This window comes from Triticum urartu, chromosome 7A (genome assembly GCF_056163025.1).
Source record: "Triticum urartu cultivar PI428250 chromosome 7A, HENAU_Tu73, whole genome shotgun sequence".
Taxonomy (NCBI): domain Eukaryota; kingdom Viridiplantae; phylum Streptophyta; class Magnoliopsida; order Poales; family Poaceae; genus Triticum; species Triticum urartu.
Window position 1 is genome coordinate 586,151,350 of NC_141879.1, and position 18,082 is coordinate 586,169,431.

Below are 18,082 nucleotides of genomic sequence, written 5' to 3' on the forward strand. Positions count from 1 at the left end.
CATGGGTAGTAAGAAACATCTTTCAGGGAGAATAGTTCCGTTAAGGGTTCCTTTCCCTGGGTACGCATGCCCTAAAGTGCATGTCTGGACTGCGAGAGGAGACGCAGGCAAAAATATCTAGGGGCACATATGGAAAATAAATAAAAATCATCATTTGTTCACCGACCGAATATTCCCTTAAGAACGCTAGCTTTCGGCTTCACCCAGTCTGAGGTACACATCTGGCTGACCCGGCAGTAACAATCGCAGAGGTGCTCCCCTTATGCCCTAGCCGAATTAACGGGAACGTAGGGCATAAATGCAAGAGCTAGGCAACCCAGCTTGGCCAAAACTTAAGTCATATCGATGCATATAATGGCGAAGAAAAGGTACATGCGAAAGAATAACACATGTGCGGGGCATGAAGCCCAGATAAATAGTTAAGCTTCTGTATAAGAAGCCCCCAGGTATAATGAGCGCGGTTAGCGCATCAATAGTGTGCAAGCAAGGCACAAGTTGGCCCTTGAAGGCCCTGAGAAAGAATAAAAGAAAGAAAGAGAGAAAAAAGACAGATAATGTATATGCAAAAAATGGACAGAGGAAGGAGACGAACATAGAGTCCGGCACTAGGCGTAGAATCTTCGGAGCCTGGCTGCGTTCCATGGGTTCGGCTCAAGTCGATTATTCGATGCATCCCGCAGACGGTACGCTCCACCAGTCAGAACTTGACAATAATAAAGGGACCTTCCCATTTGGGCTCGAGCTTGGTCTTTTTATTCTCCGGTAGGCGTAGAACTAGCTCGCCAACATTATAAGTTTTGGCATGTACTTCTCTGCTTTGGTATCTGCGAGCCTGTTGCTGGTAGAATGCGGAACGGGCTTTTGCCACATCGCGCTCCTCCTCCAGGGTGTCCAGACTGTCCTGCCGATCGAGCTTGGCTTCTCTTTCTTCGTACATGTGCACTCGAGGTGAGTCATGAATTATGTCGCGGGGCAGAACCGCCTCTGCGCCGTACACCATAAAGAAGGGTGTGTATCCGGTAGTACGATTCGGCATGGTCCGCAGCCCCCAAAGTACGGAGTCGAGCTCCTCTACCCAGTGCGTGTTAGACTCCTTTAAGGACCGCACTAATCTGGGTTTGATGCCGCTCATGATAAGACCATTTGCTCGCTCAACTTGGCCGTTAGTTTGTGGGTGATAGACAGAGGCATAATCGAGCTTAATGCCCATGTTGCTGCACCAGAGTTTTACCTCGTCGGCCATGAAGTTCGTGCCGTTGTCAGTGATGATGCTATGCGGGACGCCATAACGGTGTACAACCCCGGATATGAAGTCTATCACCGGTCCAGATTCGGCCGTTTTAATAGGTTTGGCTTCTATCCATTTGGTGAATTTATCCACCATGACCAGTAAGTATTTTTTCTTATGGGTTCCCCCTTTAAGGGGTCCAACCATGTCAAGCCCCCAGACCGCGAAGGGCCAGGTGATGGGGATTGTTTGGAGGGCGGTGGGTGGCATGTGGCTTTGGTTTGCAAAAAGCTGGCAACCGACGCAGCGTTGGACCAAGTCCTGTGCATCTACCCGGGTCGTCGGCCAATAAAAACCTGTACGGAAGGCCTTGCTTACAAGGGCCCAGGCTGCAGCGTGGTGGCCGCCGAGTCTGGCGTGAATTTCTGCCAAAATCTTCCGCCCTTCCTCTTCGGAGATGCACCTTTGAAGGACTCCGGCAGTGCTTTTTTTATCCAGCTCTCCCTCGTGGACCCTATAGGCTTTAGATCGCCGCACTATGCAGCGTGCCTCATTTTGGTCCTCGGGAAGTTCCTGCCTAGTTAGGTAGGCCAGGAATGGTTCTGTCCACCGGGCGATGATGGCCATTATTACGTGGGCTGAAGGTGTTATTTCGGTGGCAGAGCCTCCGATTATGTCAGAGTGTTCGGTATCGGGCATTTTGGCCGGGTCCGGGTTGTTACCGGTGTCCCCTTCCCATACCACGGATGGCTTAAACAACCTCTCCAAAAAGATGTTGGGGGGACCGCATCGCGTTTTGCGCCGATGCGGGCGAGGATATCCGCCGCCTGATTGTTTTCCCGAGCCACATGGTGAAATTCGAGCCCCTCGAACCGAGCTGACATCTTTAGGATGGCGTTGCGATAGGCCGCCATCTTCGGATCCTTGGCATCGAAGTCTCCATTTATTTGGGATATTGCGAGGTTCGAATCCCCATGCACCTCCAGGCGTTGAATGCCCATGGAAACTGCCATCCGAAGACCATGTAATAGGGCTTCGTATTCGGCTGCGTTGTTGGAGTCTGTATACAGTATATGTAGTACGTATTGAATTGTATCTCCGGTTGGGGACGTTAGGACGACGCCAGACCCCAGACCAGCCAGCATTTTGGAGCCATCGAAGTGCGTGATCCAATTGGAGTATGCGCCGTACTCTTTAGGGAGTTCGGCTTTTGTCCATTCGGCGAAAAAGTCGGCCAATACTTGCGATTTAATGGCTCGCCAGGGTTTGTATGTTATGTCGAACGGGAGGAGCTCAATGGCCCATTTGGCAATCCGGCCCGTGGCATCGCGGTTGTTTATAATATCATTAAGTGGCACTTCCGAGGCTACTGTAATTGAACACTCTTGAAAGTAGTGTCACAGCTTCCGGGATGCCATGAATACCGCATAGGCTATCTTTTGATAATGTGGGTACCGTGATTTGCATGGAGTGAGGACAGTGGATACATAATATACCGGCTTTTGAAGGGGGGATTTATGTCTGTCCGTTTCTCATTCGACGACGATCACTGCGCTTACAACCTGATGAGTTGCCGCAATGTACAACAACATTGGTTCGCCGATGTTTGGCGCGGCCAGGATTGGGTTGGTTGCTAGTATGGCTTTTATTTCTTCCAATCCGGCTGTGGCAGCGTCCGTCCACTCGAAGTGTTCGGTGCGCCGAAGGAGGCGATAAAGGGGTAATGCCTTTTCTCCTAAGCGGGAGATAAAGCGGCTTAGAGCCGCCACACATCCGGTTAATTTCTGGATTTGTTTGAGGTCCGTTGGGATAGCCAACTGTGACAGAGCTCGGATTTTGGCCGGATTTGCTTCAATTCCTCTACTGGAGACAATGAAACCCAGGAGCTTTCCGGTTGGTACACCGAAAACGCATTTTTCCGGATTGAGCTTGATGTCGTATGTTCGGAGGTTGTAGAATGTGAGCCTCAAGTCGTCTATTAGAGAGTCGATGTGTTTGGTTTTGACGACCACATCATCTACATATGCCTCTACTATTTTGCCGATCTGTTTCTCCAGACATGTCTGAATCATGCGCTGATATGTTGCGCCGGTGTTTTGAGCCCAAAAGGCATTGTGTTGAAACAGAAGGGGCCGTATGGTGTGATAAATGCCGTTGCGGCTTGGTGGGACTCCGCCATCTTGATTTGGTGGTAGCCGGAGTATGCGTCGAGGAAACACAATGAATCGTGTCCTGCGGTAGCATTGATAATTTGATCGATGCGGGGGAGGGGGAAGGGATCCTTTGGGCAAGCCTTGTTGAGGTCCTTGAAATCGACACATAGGCGCCAGGATTTGTCCTTCTTTGGTACCATCACCAGGTTTGCTAGCCAGTCCGGGTGTTTTATTTCTCTAATGAATCCGGCCTCCAATAACTTGGCTAGTTCCTCTCCCATAGCTTGTCTCTTAGGTTCAGAGAAACGCCGAAGAGTCTGCTTGACCGGCTTGAATCCCTTTAGAATATTAAGGCTGTGTTCGGCCAGCCTGCGTGGGATTCCTGGCATGTCTGGGGGGTGCCAGGCGAATATGTCCCAATTCTCGCGCAGGAACTCTCCTAGTGCGGCGTCCACGGCGGGGTTTAACTGTGCCCTGATGGAGGCTGTTTTTGTAGGGCCCGTTGGGTGGACTTGGAATTTGACTATTTCATCCGCTGGTTTAAAAGAGGTGGACTTGGATCTCTTGTCAAGTATCATGTCGTCCCTGTCCACTGTGGAGCGCAGCGCAGTTAATTCCTCGGCCGCAAGGGCTTTGGATAATGCCTCGAGGGCCAATGCGGCTGTTTTGTTTTCGGCGCGGAGTGCTGTGTTCGGATCACTAGCGAGAGTGATGATTCCGTTGGGCCCGGGCATTTTGAGCTTCATGTACCCGTAATGGGGTATAGCTTGGAAGATCGTGAACGGCTCCCGCCCTAAAAGGGCGTGGTATATGCTACTGAACGGGGCCACTTTGAATGTAATTTCTTTGGACCTATAGTTCTCCGGTGTGCCGAATACCACATCTAGTGCGATTTTCCTAGCACAGCGTGCTTCCTGACTGGGGATGATTCCTCTGAAGGTTGTGCTGCTTTACTCAATGCAGTTCCAGTCTATTTCCATTTTTTGAAGAGTTTCCTCATAGATGAGGTTTAATCCACTGCCACCATCCATGAGTACTTTGGTGAGTAGAAAGCCGTCCACAATTGGACTGAGGACCAGTGCAGCTGGTGCTTGGGCTGTTCAGAATTTAGGTTCGTCACTGGCATTGAAGGTAATAGCCGTGTCACTCCATGGATTTATTGCTGCCACGTGGCAGATTTCGGCAAGGCTGCGGAGTGTTCGCTTGCGCCTATTATTTGATGCGAAGGTTTCAAAGACTGTTAATACCGTATTGTTATCCCCGGGATGGTGCTCTGTGGCATCTGGGATGAGAAGATCCTCACCACTTTTGGCCACCTGCTGGAGTACCCAACATGCTCTAAGGCTGTGTGTTGGTATGGTATCCGCTGTACTATGAATTTTGCAGGGTCCGTTGAGCCATCCCTCCAATACGGTTCCACGCCCTGTAGAGGGTCTTTGCTTCTTTGTAATTAACTCGGGTGTCTTATGATAGTGCACCCTTTTACTTCGGACTGGGTGTATATTCGGAGCCGAATTATCCCAAAATTTCATTTCGGTTTTCCAGGCGCTTTCCATCGCACAGTACTTTCGTACTATGGACGCCAAGTCGGTGAAGCGTGATATGTCACGGTGACTTATGGCATTAAGGATTCCCTTGTCCGTGCAATTATTGCAGAAAATTGAGACTGTGTCTTCCTCGCGACAGTCCTTAACCTTGTTCATCACAAGGAGGAATCTGGCCCAATAATGATGTACTGTTTCCTGGGGCGCTTTCCTGATGTGGGAAAGATCGTTTATGCTTGGGTGGGTGGGTGGCTTTGAGTCCGAACCCTTACCCGATCTGAGACCCAGGGGCCGAGGAGTTTCTAATCTTGGAAGTTCGGGTTCCGGGATGTTGCCCGATAAGTCTGGCCCGCCGCCTGACTCTAGGTTCAGGGCTTGGGTGATGTCCTCCCGTAAACGGGTATCCGGCTCGGAGAGCTCAGGAATCCGGACATAGTTAGTCCTCAAGATAGAGGAAGAATCGCCGCATTGTTCCTCCACCACCGCAATATGATGGGTGACCGGTGGAGAGTTAATCTCCCTTTGATCGGGTTTAAGCCCAATCCGATCATAGTCCGTAGTGACTCCCAAGGCGGCGATGCGATCCAAGAGCTCATTTAGGAATGAGAGCTCCATTGGATCCATCTGCTCGGCAAATTCCGAGCCGACGTGGAGGCTGTTTTCGATGACCCGAGAAGTCATCGTCGGTGCAGTAGCCGAACGGGCGGTCATGATGAAACTACCTAGCCGAAGAGTTTGGCCGACAGCCAGGGCTCCCCCGGCGGTAATGTTGTTTTTAACAACGAGATGAGGCATCCTTCCTTACGGTGACGGCACAGTGGAACTCTCAATGAAAGCACCAATGTCGGTGTCAAAACCGGCGGATCTCGGGTAGGGGGTCCCGAACTGTGCGTCTAAGGCGGATGGTAACAGGAGGCAGGGGACACGATGTTTACCCAGGTTCGGGCCCTCTTGATGGAGGTAATACCCTACGTCCTGCTTGATTGTTCTTGATAATATGAGTAGTACAAGAGTTGATCTACCACGAGATCGAAGAGGCTAAACGCTAGAAGCTAGCCTATGGTATGATTGTTGTTGGTCCTACGGACTAAACCCTCCGGTTTATATAGACACCGGAGGGGGCTAGGGTTACACAGAGTCGGTTACAAGGAAGGAGATCTACATATCCGTATTGCCAAGCTTGCCTTCCACGCCAAGGAGAGTCCCATCCGGACACGAGACAAAGTCTTCAATCTTATATCTTCATAGTCTAACAGTCCGGCCAAAGGATATAGTCCGGCTGTCCGGATACCCCCTAATCCAGGACTCCCTCAGCAATATAAAAGCTTTTTAAGTAAACTTCAATTTGGTATTGAGGCACATAGCTAGCCCTGATCCTTAATAGTCTATACCAAGCATCTTCCAAAGATTCATCAAGTAAATAACGAAAAATTCCAAAATCATCTTCATCAAAATTATTAAGATTCTCATTGATAACTCTGGTAGGTTTTTCCATAGTATCCTTATTTTTGAGCTTAGCGAGAATAGAGGGGTTGTCCAAAGTACTAAAACTCTGGAGAGAGCCCCCAACCCTTTTTGATTTAGACATGGCGAAAGAAAGGTGAGCGAGAAGAGAGGGCAAATAAAACGACAAGGGTGACGTGGGGGAGAGGGAAACGAGAGGCAAATGGTAAATAATGCAATGCGGGAGATAAGGGTTGTGATGGGTACTTGGTATGTTGAGTTTCGCGTAGACTCCCCGGCAACGGCGCCAAAAATTCTTATTGCTACCTCTTGAGCACTTCGTTAGATTTCCTTGAAGAGGAAAGGATGATGTAGCAAAGTAGCGTAAGTATTTCCCTCAGTTTTTGAGAACCAAGGTATCAATCCAGTAGGGGGCTATGTGCGAGTCCCTAGTACCTGCACAAAAAAAATAACTCCTTGCAACCAACGCAATAAGGGGTTGTCAATCCCTTCACGGTCACTTACGAGAGTGAGATCTGATAGATATGATAAGATAATATTTTTGGTATTTTTATGATAAAGATGCAAAGTAAAATAAAAGCAAAGTAAAAAGCAAAGGAAATAACTAAGTATTGGAAGATTAATATGATGAAGATAGACCCGGGGGCCATAGGTTTCACTAGTGGCTTCTCTCAAGAGCATACGTATTTTACGGTGGGTGAATGAATTATTGTTGAGCAATTGACATAATTGAGCATAGTTATGAGAATATCTAGGTATGATCATGTATATAGGCATCACGTCCGAGACAAGTAGACCGACTCCTGCCTGCATCTACTACTATTACTCCACTCATCGACCGCTATCCAGCATGCATCTAGAGTATTAAGTTCATGAAAACAGAGTAACGCCTTAAGCAAGATGACATGATGTAGAGGGATAAATTCATGCAATATGATAAAAAACCCCATCTTGTTATCCTCGATGGCAACAATACAATATGTGCCTTGCTGCCCCTACTGTCACTGGGAAAGGACACCACAAGATTGAACCCAAAGCTAAGCACTTCTCCCATTGCAAGAAAGATCAGTCTAGTAGGCCAAACCAAACTGATAATTTGAAGAGACTTTCAAAGATAACCAATCATACATAAAAGAATCTAGAGAAGATTCAAATATTGTTCATAGATAATCTTGATCATAAACCCACAATTCTTCGGTCTCAACAAACACACCGCAAAAAGAAGATTACATCGAATAGATCTCCACAAGAGAGGGGGAGAACATTGTATTGAGATCCAAAAAGAGAGAAGAAGCCATCTAGCTTATAACTATGGACCCGAAGGTCTGAGGTAAACTACTCACACTTCATCGGAGAGGCTATGGTGTTGATGTAGAAGCCCTCCGTGATCGATGCCCCCTCCGACGGAGCTCCGAAATAGGCCCCAAGATGGGATCTCGTGGATACAGAAAGTTACGGTGGTGGAATTAGGGTTTTAGCTCTGTATCTGATTGTTTGGGGGTACGTAAGTATATATAGGAGGAAGGAGTACGTCGGTGGAGCAACAGGGGGCCCACGAGGGTGGAGGGCGCGCCCGGGGGGGTAGGCATGCCCCCGTACCTCGTGGCTTCCTCCTTTATTTCTTGACGTAGGGTCCAAGTCTCCTGGATCATGTTCGTTCTGAAAATCACGTTCCCGAAGGTTTCATTCCGTTTGGACTTTGTTTGATATTCCTTTTCTGCGAAACTCTGAAATAGGCAAAAAAACAACAATTCTGGGCTGGGCCTCCGGTTAATAGGTTAGTCCCAAAAATAATATAAAAGTGGATAATAAAGCCCAATAATGTCCAAAACAGTAGATAATATAGCATGGAGCAATCAAAAATTATATATACATTGGAGACGTATCAATACCCCATCACCGGTGAGCAGAGCACTCCACAGTGCTCTGTTTTTTGCGGGCCGGCGAGGAAGGGCATTTGGGTGCTCTAGCTCACCTCTTATGCATGTGAGGTGTTCGATGAAATGCCCGAGCCACACTAGTTAAGCTTTCTCCTCTCGAAGCTCGAACTCCGAGCTCCATTTTTTCCGAGATTTGTCTAGGTTTAGCGGTCCGTCATGCCCCGTCCTCGTCTTCACCGCCGTCGATCGCCTGCGCCGATCTTGTCGCCGGCACCACCGTGGTGAGCCTCTTGTTCTTATCTTCTTTATGAAAGAAAAAAAATCTTACTTTAGATAGATACTTGTCTAATTTTCTTACTTTTAACACACATAATTATATATAATGCACGTAGATGAATCGGCAATGGATGTACGGTGACATACACACCTCCGAGTACATTAAGGGCGTGCGTAAATTTCTCGAAGTGGCTGAGGAAAACAAGCAGAATGGTTTTATTTGTTGTCCATGCCCTGATTATGGGAATACGAGGTCTTACTCTGACAAGAAAATCCTTCACACCCACCTGCTTTATAAGGGTTTCATGCCACACTATAATGTTTGGACGAAGCACGGAGAAATAGGGGTTATGATGGAAGATAGCGAAGAAGAAGAGGATGATGACAACTATGTGCCCCCTGAATACAGTGATGCTGCAACGGGGGAAGCTGAAGATCAAGAGGAACCAGATGATGTGCCCGATGATGATCTCCACCGGGTCATTGTTGATGCAAGGGAAAAGTGCGAAAGTGAAAAGGAGAAGCTGAAGTTCGATCGCATGTTAGAGGATCACAAAAAAGGGTTGTACCCTAATTGCGAAGATGGCAACACAAAGCTCGGTACCATATTGGAATTGCTGCAGTGGAAGGCAGAGAATGATGTGCCTGACAAAGGATTTGAGAAGCTACTGAAAATATTGAAGAAGAAGCTTCCAAAGGATAACGAATTGCCCGACAGTACGTACGCAACAAAGAAGGTTGTATGCCCTCTAGGATTGGAGGTGGAGAAGATACATGCATGCCCTAATGACTGCATCCTCTACCACGGTGCGTACAAGGATTTGAACGCATGTCCGGTATGCGGTGAATTGCGGTATAAGATCAGACGAGATGACCCTGGTGATGTTGAGGGCGAGCCCCGCAGGAATAGGGTTCCTGCGAAGGTGATGTGGTATGATCCTATAATACCACGGTTGAAACGACTGTTCAGAAACGAAGAGCATGCCAAGTTGATGCGATGGCACAGTGAGGACCGTAAGAAAGACGGGAAGTTGAGAGCACCAGCTGACGGGTCGCAGTGGAGAAAAATCGAGAGAAAGTACTGGGCTCAGTTTGCAGGTGACCCAAGGAACGTATGGTTTGGTTTAAGCGTGGATGGCATTAATCCTTTCGGGGAGCAGAGCAGCAATCACAGCACTTGGCCTGTGACTTTATGTATGTATAACCTTCCTCCTTGGATGTGCATGGAGAGGAAGTTCATTATGATGCCAATTCTCATCCAAGGCCCTAAGCAACCCGGCAACGACATTGATGTGTACCTAAGGCCATTAGTTGAAGAACTTTTACAGCTGTGGAATGGAAACGGTGTACGTGCGTGGGATGAGCACAAAAAGGTGGAATTTAACCTGCATGCGTTGCTGTTTATAACCATCAACGATTGGCCCGCTCTCAGTAACCTTTCATGACAGACAAACAAGGGATACCACGCATGCACACACTGTTTAGCTGACACCGAAAGTATATACCTGTACAGATGTAGGAAGAATGTGTACCTGGGCCATCGTTGATTTCTCCCGACCAACCATCAATGTTGAAAGAAAGGCAAGCATTTCAAAGGCGAGGCAGATCACCGGAAGAAGCCCGCCATGCATACCGGTGATCACGTACTTGATATGGTCTCTAATTTACACGTAATATTTGGAAAGGGTCCCGGCGGACTAGCTGTTCCGAATGACGCTGAGGGACGTGCACCCATGTGGAAGAAGAAATCTATATTTTGGGACCTACCCTACTGGAAAGAGCTAGAGGTACACTCTTCAATCAACGTGATGCACGTGACGAAGAACCTTTGCGTGAACCCATTAGGCTTCTTGGGCGTGTATGGGAAGACAAAAGATACACCTGAGGCATGGGAGGACCTGCAACGTTTGCACGAAAAAGACGGCATGCCTCCAAAGCAGTATGAAGGTCCTGCCAGCTACGCTCTTACCAAAGAAGAGAAGGAAATCTTTTTTGAATGCCTGCTCAGTATGAAGGTCCCGACTGGCTTCTCATCGAATATAAAGGGAATAATAATTATTCCAGAGAAAAAGTTCCAGAACCTAAAGTCTCATGACTGCCACATGATTATGAAGCAACTGCTTTCTGTTGCATTGAGGGGGCTTCTACCGAAAAACGTCCGATTAGCCATTTTGAAGCTATGTGCATTCCTCAATGCAATCTCTCAGAAGGTGATTGATCCAGAAATCATACCAAGGCTAAGGAGTGATGTGGCGCAATGTCTTGTCAGTTTCGAGCTGGTGTTCCCACCATCCTTCTTCAATATCATGACGCACATCCTAGTTCATCTAGTCGACGAGATTGTCATTCTGGGCCCTGTATTTCTACACAATATGTTCCCCTTTGAGAGGTTCATGGGAGTCCTAAAAAATATGTCTGTAACCGTGCTAGGCTAGAAGGAAGCATCTCCATGGGCCATCAAACAGAGGATGTCATTGGGTTTTGTGTTGACTTCATTCCTGGCCTTAAGAAGATAGGTCTCCCTAAATCGCGGTATGATGGTAGACTGACTAGAAAAGGCACGCTAGGAGCGGACTCAATAATATGCAGGGACGGGCATTCTTGGTCTCAAGCACACTACGCAGTTCTACAGAACTCTACCTTGGTGACCCCGTATGTCGATGAACACAAGAACAGTCTACGCTCCAAACACCCGGAGCAGTGTGATGACTGGATTACATGTGAACACATCATGACTTTCAGCAGTTGGTTGGAAACACGTCTCAGAGGTGACAACACTATTTGTGATGAGTTTTACTCATTCTCCAGGGGACCATCTTCGACTGTATTGACTTACAAAGGATACGAGATAAATGGGAATACATTTTACACGATCGCCCAAGATCAAAAGAGCACCAACCAAAACAATGGTGTCCGCTTTGATGCAGCAACCGAGAGGGGAAATGACACATATTATGGTTACATAGTGGACATATGGGAACTTGAGTACGGACGTGATTTTAAGGTCCCTTTTTTTAAGTGCAAATGGGTCAATCTGTCAGGAGGCGGGGTACAGGTAGACCCATAGTACGGAATGACAACAGTGCATCTGAAAAATCTTGGGTACACTGACGAACCGTTCGTCCTAGCCAATGATGTGGCACAGGTTATCTATGTGAAGGACATGTCTACCAAACCGAGAAAAAGAAAAGATAAGGAAGCGAATACATCATACGATGAGCCAAAGTGCCACATAGTTCTTTCAGGAAAAAGGGACATCGTGGGAGTGGAGGGCAAGACAGACATGTCCGAAGATTATGAAAAGCTCCATGAAATTCCTCCCTTCAAAGTCAAGGCTGACCCAACCATCCTGATAAACGATGAAGATTATCCATGGTTACGGCGCAATAAGCAAATCACACAAGCGAAGAAAAAGTGAAGACTTTATCTCCACGACTATTATGATGATACCATGCCAACTTTCAACCTTTTCCTAGTTCATTTGAAATGCATGTTGTAACAGACGAGTTTCCATATGAAACCCTGATATCTCGAAACAGACTGTCCGTTTTGTTGAAATGCTTTGAATGTTTTGTTGAAATGCTTTGAATGTTGCATTTTATAAACCTCTAGTATTATTGAAACTAAAATTATACTCCCTCCATTCCACAATGTTGTGCTTCCTCTATCCACGTGCTTCAACTTTGACCGTAAATTTAACTACCAAGACCGATTGTGGCAGGAGCAAAAATTATATCAGTGAATTCATATTTGAAAGAAGTTTTCAATTATATAATTTTTTCTCCCGCCGCAGTTGGTCTCGTTGGTTAAATTTATGGTCAAAGTTGGACCTCGGGAAGCGCGGGCGCACTATATTTTGGAATGGAGGGAGTATAGAATTTATGCAACTAAAATTATCACAGTATTTTCTGTACAAAACATTAAAAGCAAAAAGAATTTTATTGATGATGTGGCTTATAGCTCAATAATAATCAGTAAATGCTTTTCAATTTCAGGGTCTTATAGCTCAAAATAATCAGTAAATGCATGAAAAATAACAAATGAAGTCATAAAGGGTTGAAAATTGATGATGTGGCTTTGAATGGTGCATTTTGAACACACAAAAAGTCAGGAGTTCACAGAATTTTCATAAAGAACTTTTTTGTTACAAACTTTAATAGCAAAAAGAATTATCATAAAATAAATTAAATAAGTAATTAGAAACAAAATAATATAAATTTTAATAAAATATATAAGTAGAAACAAAACAAAATAAATAAAATAAATAAGTTTTTTGTTGTAAGTAGAAACAAAACAAAATAAATAAAGCAAAAAAGAAAACAAAAAACAGGGAAAAAATAAAAAATATGCCACCCACTGGGCCTCCACGGCCTGAATACGACTAGAAACCCATCCATGGGCCAGGATTCAGGCCCGCAGAAGGCCCGGAAGGCCCATCGGGCATACCAGTGACAATTAGGCCCGAAAGCCTGCAATTGAGAGGAGCTCGAGAGGGGTGCGGCAGTGGGGCTTATAAACCACTGTGCGCCCCTCTCAGCTAGCGAGGTGGGACTAAACATTTGGGCACGGGCAGAACGAGGCCTTTAGTCCTGATACGTCTCCAACGTATCTATAATTTTTTATTGCTCCATGCTATATTATCTACTGTTTTGGACTATATTGGGCTTTATTTTCCACTTTTATATTATTTTTGGGACTAACCTATTAACCGGAGGCCCAACCCAGAATTGTTGTTTTTGCCTATTTCAGTGTTTCGGAGAAATAGAATATCAAACGGAGTCCAAATGGAATGAAACCTTCGGAAACGTGATTTTCTCATCAGATAAGATCCAGGAGACTTGGAACCTCCGTCAAGAAAGCCACGAGGCGGTCACGAGGGTGGAGGGCGCGCCCCATGCCTCGTGGGCCCCTCGAAGCTCCACCGACGTACTTCTTCCTCCTATATATATCCACGTACCCCCAAACGATGGGGGACGGAGCCAAAAACCTAATTCCACCACCGCAACTTTCTGTATCCATGAGATCCCATCTTGGGCCATGTTCCGGAGCTCTGCCGGAGGGGGCATCGATCACGGAGGGCTTCTACATACCATCCAAGCCCCTCCGATGAAGTGTGAGTAGTTTACTTCAGACCTACGGGTCCATAGTTAGTAGCTAGATGGCTTCTTCTCTCTTTTTGGATCTCAATACAATGTTCTCCCCCCCTCTCTCGTGGAGATCTATTCGATGTAATCTTCTTTTTGCGGTGTGTTTGTTGAGACCGATGAATTGTGGGTTTATGATCAAGTCTATCTATGAATAATATTTGAATCTTCTCTGAATTCTTTTATGTATGATTGGTTATCTTTGCAAGTCTCTTCGAATTATCAGTTTGGTTTGGCCTACTAGATTGGTTTTTCTTGCCATGGGAGAAGTGCTTAGCTTTGGGTTCGATCTTGCAGTGTCCTTTCCCAGTGACAGAAGGGGCAGCAAGGCACGTATTGTATCGTTGCCATCGAGGATAACAAGATGGGTTTTTTATCATATTGCATGAAACTATCCCTCTACATCATGTCATCTTGCTTAAGGCATTACTCTGTTTTTAACTTAATACTCTAGATGCATGCTGGATAGCGGTCGATGAGTGGAGTAATAGTAGTAGATGCAGGCAGGAGTCGGTCTACTTGTCTCAGACGTGATGCCTATATACATGATCATACCTAGATATTCTCATAACTATGCTCAATTCTGTCAATTGCTCAACAGTAATTTGTTCACCCACCGTAGAATGCTTATGCTCTTGAGAGAAGCCACTAGTGAAACCTATGGCCCCGGGTCTCTTTCTCATCATATCAGTCTCCATCACTTTATTATTTCTTTGCTTTTACTTTTTACTTTGCATCTCTATACCAAAAATATTATTTATCATCTCTATCAGATCTCACTTTGGTAAGTGACCGTGAAGGGATTGACAACCCCTAAGCACGTTGGTTGCGTTGAGCTATTGTTTTGTGTAGGTACGAGGGACTCGCACGTAGCCTCCTACTGGATTTATACCTTGGTTCTCAAAAACTGAGGGAAATACTTACGCTACTTTGCTGCATCATCCTGTCCTCTTCGGGGAAATCCAATGCAGTGCTCAAGAGGTAGCAAGAAGAATTTCTGGCGCCGTTGCCGGGGAGTCTGCGCAAAAGTCAACATACCAAGTACCCATCACAATCCCTATCTCCCGCATTACCTTATTTGCCATTTTCCTCTCATTTTCCTCTCCCCCCAATTCACCCTTGCCATTTTATTCGCCCTCTCTCTCTCTCTATCCTCCCTCTCCCTCTCTATTTGCCTCTTTTTGCCTGTTTGCCTTTTGTTTGCTTGTGTGTTAGTTTGCTTGTTCGTCTTGATGGCTCAAGATAATACTAAATTGTGTGACTTCACCAATACCAACAACAATGATTTCCTTAGCACTCCGATTGCTCCTCTTACCGATGCTGAATCTTGTGAAATTAATATTGCTTTGCTGAATCTTGTCATGAAAGATCTGTTCTCCGACCTTCCTAGTGAAGATGCCGCTACCCATCTTAATAGCTTCATTGATTTGTGTGAAATGCAAAAGAAAAAAGATGTCGATAATGATGTTGTTAAATTGAAGCTATTTCCTTTTTCGCTTAGAGATCATGCTAAAGCTTGGTTTTCATCTTTGCCTAAAAATAGTATTGATTCATGGAACAAGTGCAAAGATGCTTTTATCTATAAGTATTTTCCTCCCGCTGAGATCATCTCTCTTAGAAACGATATTATGAATTTTAAGCAACTTGATCATGAACATGTTGCACAAGCTTGGGAGAGAATGAAATTAATGATACGTAATTGCCCTACTCATGGTTTGAATTTGTGGATGATTATACAAAAATTTTATGCCGGATTGAATTTTTCTTCTAGAAATCTTTTAGATTCGGCCGCGGGAGGCACTTTTATGGAAATCACTTTAGGAGATACTACTAAACTCCTAGATAATATTGTGGTTAATTATTCTCAATGGCATACTGAAAGATCTACTAATAAAAAGGTGCATGCGATAGAAGAAATTAATGTTTTGAGTGGAAAGATGGATGAACTTATGAAATTATTTGCTAATAAGAGTGTTTCTTCTGATCCTAATGATGTGCCCTTATCTACTTTGATTGAGAATAATAATGAATCTATGGATGTGAATTTTGTTGGTAGGAACAATTTTGGTAACAACGCGTATAGAGGAAATTTCAATCCTAGGCCTTATCCTAGTAATCCCTCTAATAATTATGGTAATTCCTACAACAATTCTTATGGAAATTATAATAAGATGCCCTCTGATTTTGAATCTAATATTAAAGAATTTATTTCTTCGCAAAAGAATTTTAATGCTATGATTGAAGAAAAATTGCTTAAGATTGATGATTTGGCTAGGAACGTTGATAGAATTGCTCTTGATGTTGATTCTTTGAAACTTAGATCTATTCCACCTAAGCATGATATCAATGAGTCTCTCAAAGCCATGAGAATTTCCATTGATGAGTGCAAAGAAAGAACCGCTAGGATGCGTGCTAAGAAAGATGCCTTTATAAAAGCGTGTTCTTCTAGTTCCTATGAAAATAATGATGAAGATCTAAAAGTTATTGATGTGTCCCCTATTAAATCTTTGTTTTGCAATATGAATCTTGATAATTATGGGACTGAATATGATCCACCTTTACCTAGAAGGCGTTCTAAGAATTCGGAATTTGTTGATCTTGATGCTAAATTTGATAAAAGTAGGATTGAAGAAATTAAAACCCTCGATGTTGCTAAACCCACTATATTCGATTTCAAGGAAATTAATTATGAAAATTGCTCTTTAATTGATTGTATTTCCTTGTTGCAATCCGTGCTAAAATCTCCTCATGCTTATAGTCAAAATAAAGCGTTTACTAAACATATCGTTGATGCCTTGATGCAATCTTATGAAGAAAAACTTGAATTGGAAGTTTCTATCCCTAGGAAACTTTATGATGAGTGGGAACCTACTATTAAAATTAAAATTAAAAATTACGAGTTTTATGCTTTGTGTGATTTGGGTGCTAGTGTCTCTACTATTCCCAAAACTTTGTGTGATTTGCTAGATTTCCTTGATGATTGCTCTCTAAACTTGCATCTTGCGGATTCCACTATTAAGAAACCTATGGGAAGAATTAATGATGTTATTATTGTTTCAAATAGGAATTATGTGCCCATAGATTTTATCCTTCTTGATATAGATTGCAATCCTTCTTGCCCTATTATTCTTGGTAGACCTTTCCTTAGAACGGTTGGTGCAATTATTGATATGAAGGAAGGGAATATTAGATTTCAATTTCCATTAAAAAAAGGGCATGGAACACTTCCCTAGAAAGAAAATAAAATTACCATATGAATCTATCATGAGAGCCACTTACGGATTGCCTACCAAAGATGGCAATACCTAGATCTATTCTTGCTTGTTATGCCTAGCTAGGGGCGTTAACGATAGCGCTTGTTGGGAGGCAACCCAATTTTATTTTTATTCCTTGATTTTTGATCCTGCTTAGTAATAAATAAATTATTTACCCTCTGTTTTGGTTGTGTTTTTTGTGTGTTTAATTAGTGTTTGTCCCAAGTAGAACCGTTGGGAAGACTTGGGGAAAGTCTTGTTGAACTTGCTGCAAAAAACAGAAACTTTAGCGCTCACGAGAACTGCTGTCATTTTTATTTGCAAAGTGATATTTAGTTAATTCTTTTTGAATATGATTAATAGATAAATTCCTCACGTCCAGAAATTTATTTTAGAATTTTTGGAGTTCCATATCTTGCGCTAGCTACAGATTACTACAGACTGTTCTGTTTTTGACAGATTCTGTTTTTCGTGGGTTGTTTGCTTATTTTGATGAATCTATGGCTAGTAAAATAGTTTATATGTTGGAAATATGCCCTAGAGGCAATAATAAATTAGTTATTATTATATTTCCTTGTTCATGATAATCGTTTATTATCCATGCTAGAATTGTATTGATAGGAAACTCAGATACATGTGTGGATACATAGACAACACCATGTCCCTAGTAAGCCTCTAGTTGACTAGCTCGTTGATCAATAGATGGTTACGGTTTCCTGACCATGGACATTGGATGTCATTGATAACGGGATCACATCATTAGAAGAATGATGTGATGGACAAGACCCAATCCTAAGCATAGCACAAGATCGTGTAGTTCGCATGCTAAAGCTTTTCTAATGTCAAGTATCATTTCCTAAGACCATGAGATTGTGCAACTCCCGGATACCATAGGAATACTTTGGGTGTGCCAAACGTCACAACGTAACTGGGTGGCTATAAAGGTGCACTACGGGTATCTCCGAAAGTGTCTGTTGGGTTGGCACGAATCGAGACTGGGATTTGTCACTCCGTGTGACGGAGAGGTATCTCTGGGCCCACTCGGTAGGACATCATCATAATGTGCACAATTTGATCAAGGAGTTGATCACGGGATGATGTGTTATGGAACGAGTAAAGAGACTTGCCGGTAACGAGAT

At 44.3% G+C, this 18,082-nt stretch overlaps 1 protein-coding gene across 1 annotated transcript; it reads left to right on the forward strand.

Moving 5' to 3' along the window:
* The first annotated feature begins 9,084 nt into the window (after nt 1-9,084).
* Nucleotides 9,085-9,990, forward strand: LOC147960556 (uncharacterized). Its single transcript, XM_087536324.1, has one exon. It carries the CDS (start codon nt 9,085-9,087, stop codon nt 9,988-9,990), a length of 906 nt encoding a protein of 301 aa, XP_087392450.1.
* Nucleotides 9,991-18,082: the final 8,092 nt, after the last annotated feature.

Excerpts from the sequence above, each read along its gene's own strand:
- LOC147960556 (XM_087536324.1), top strand. The coding sequence starts at position 9,085 with ATGTTAGAGGATCACAAAAAAGGGTTGTACCCTAATTGCGAAGATGGC.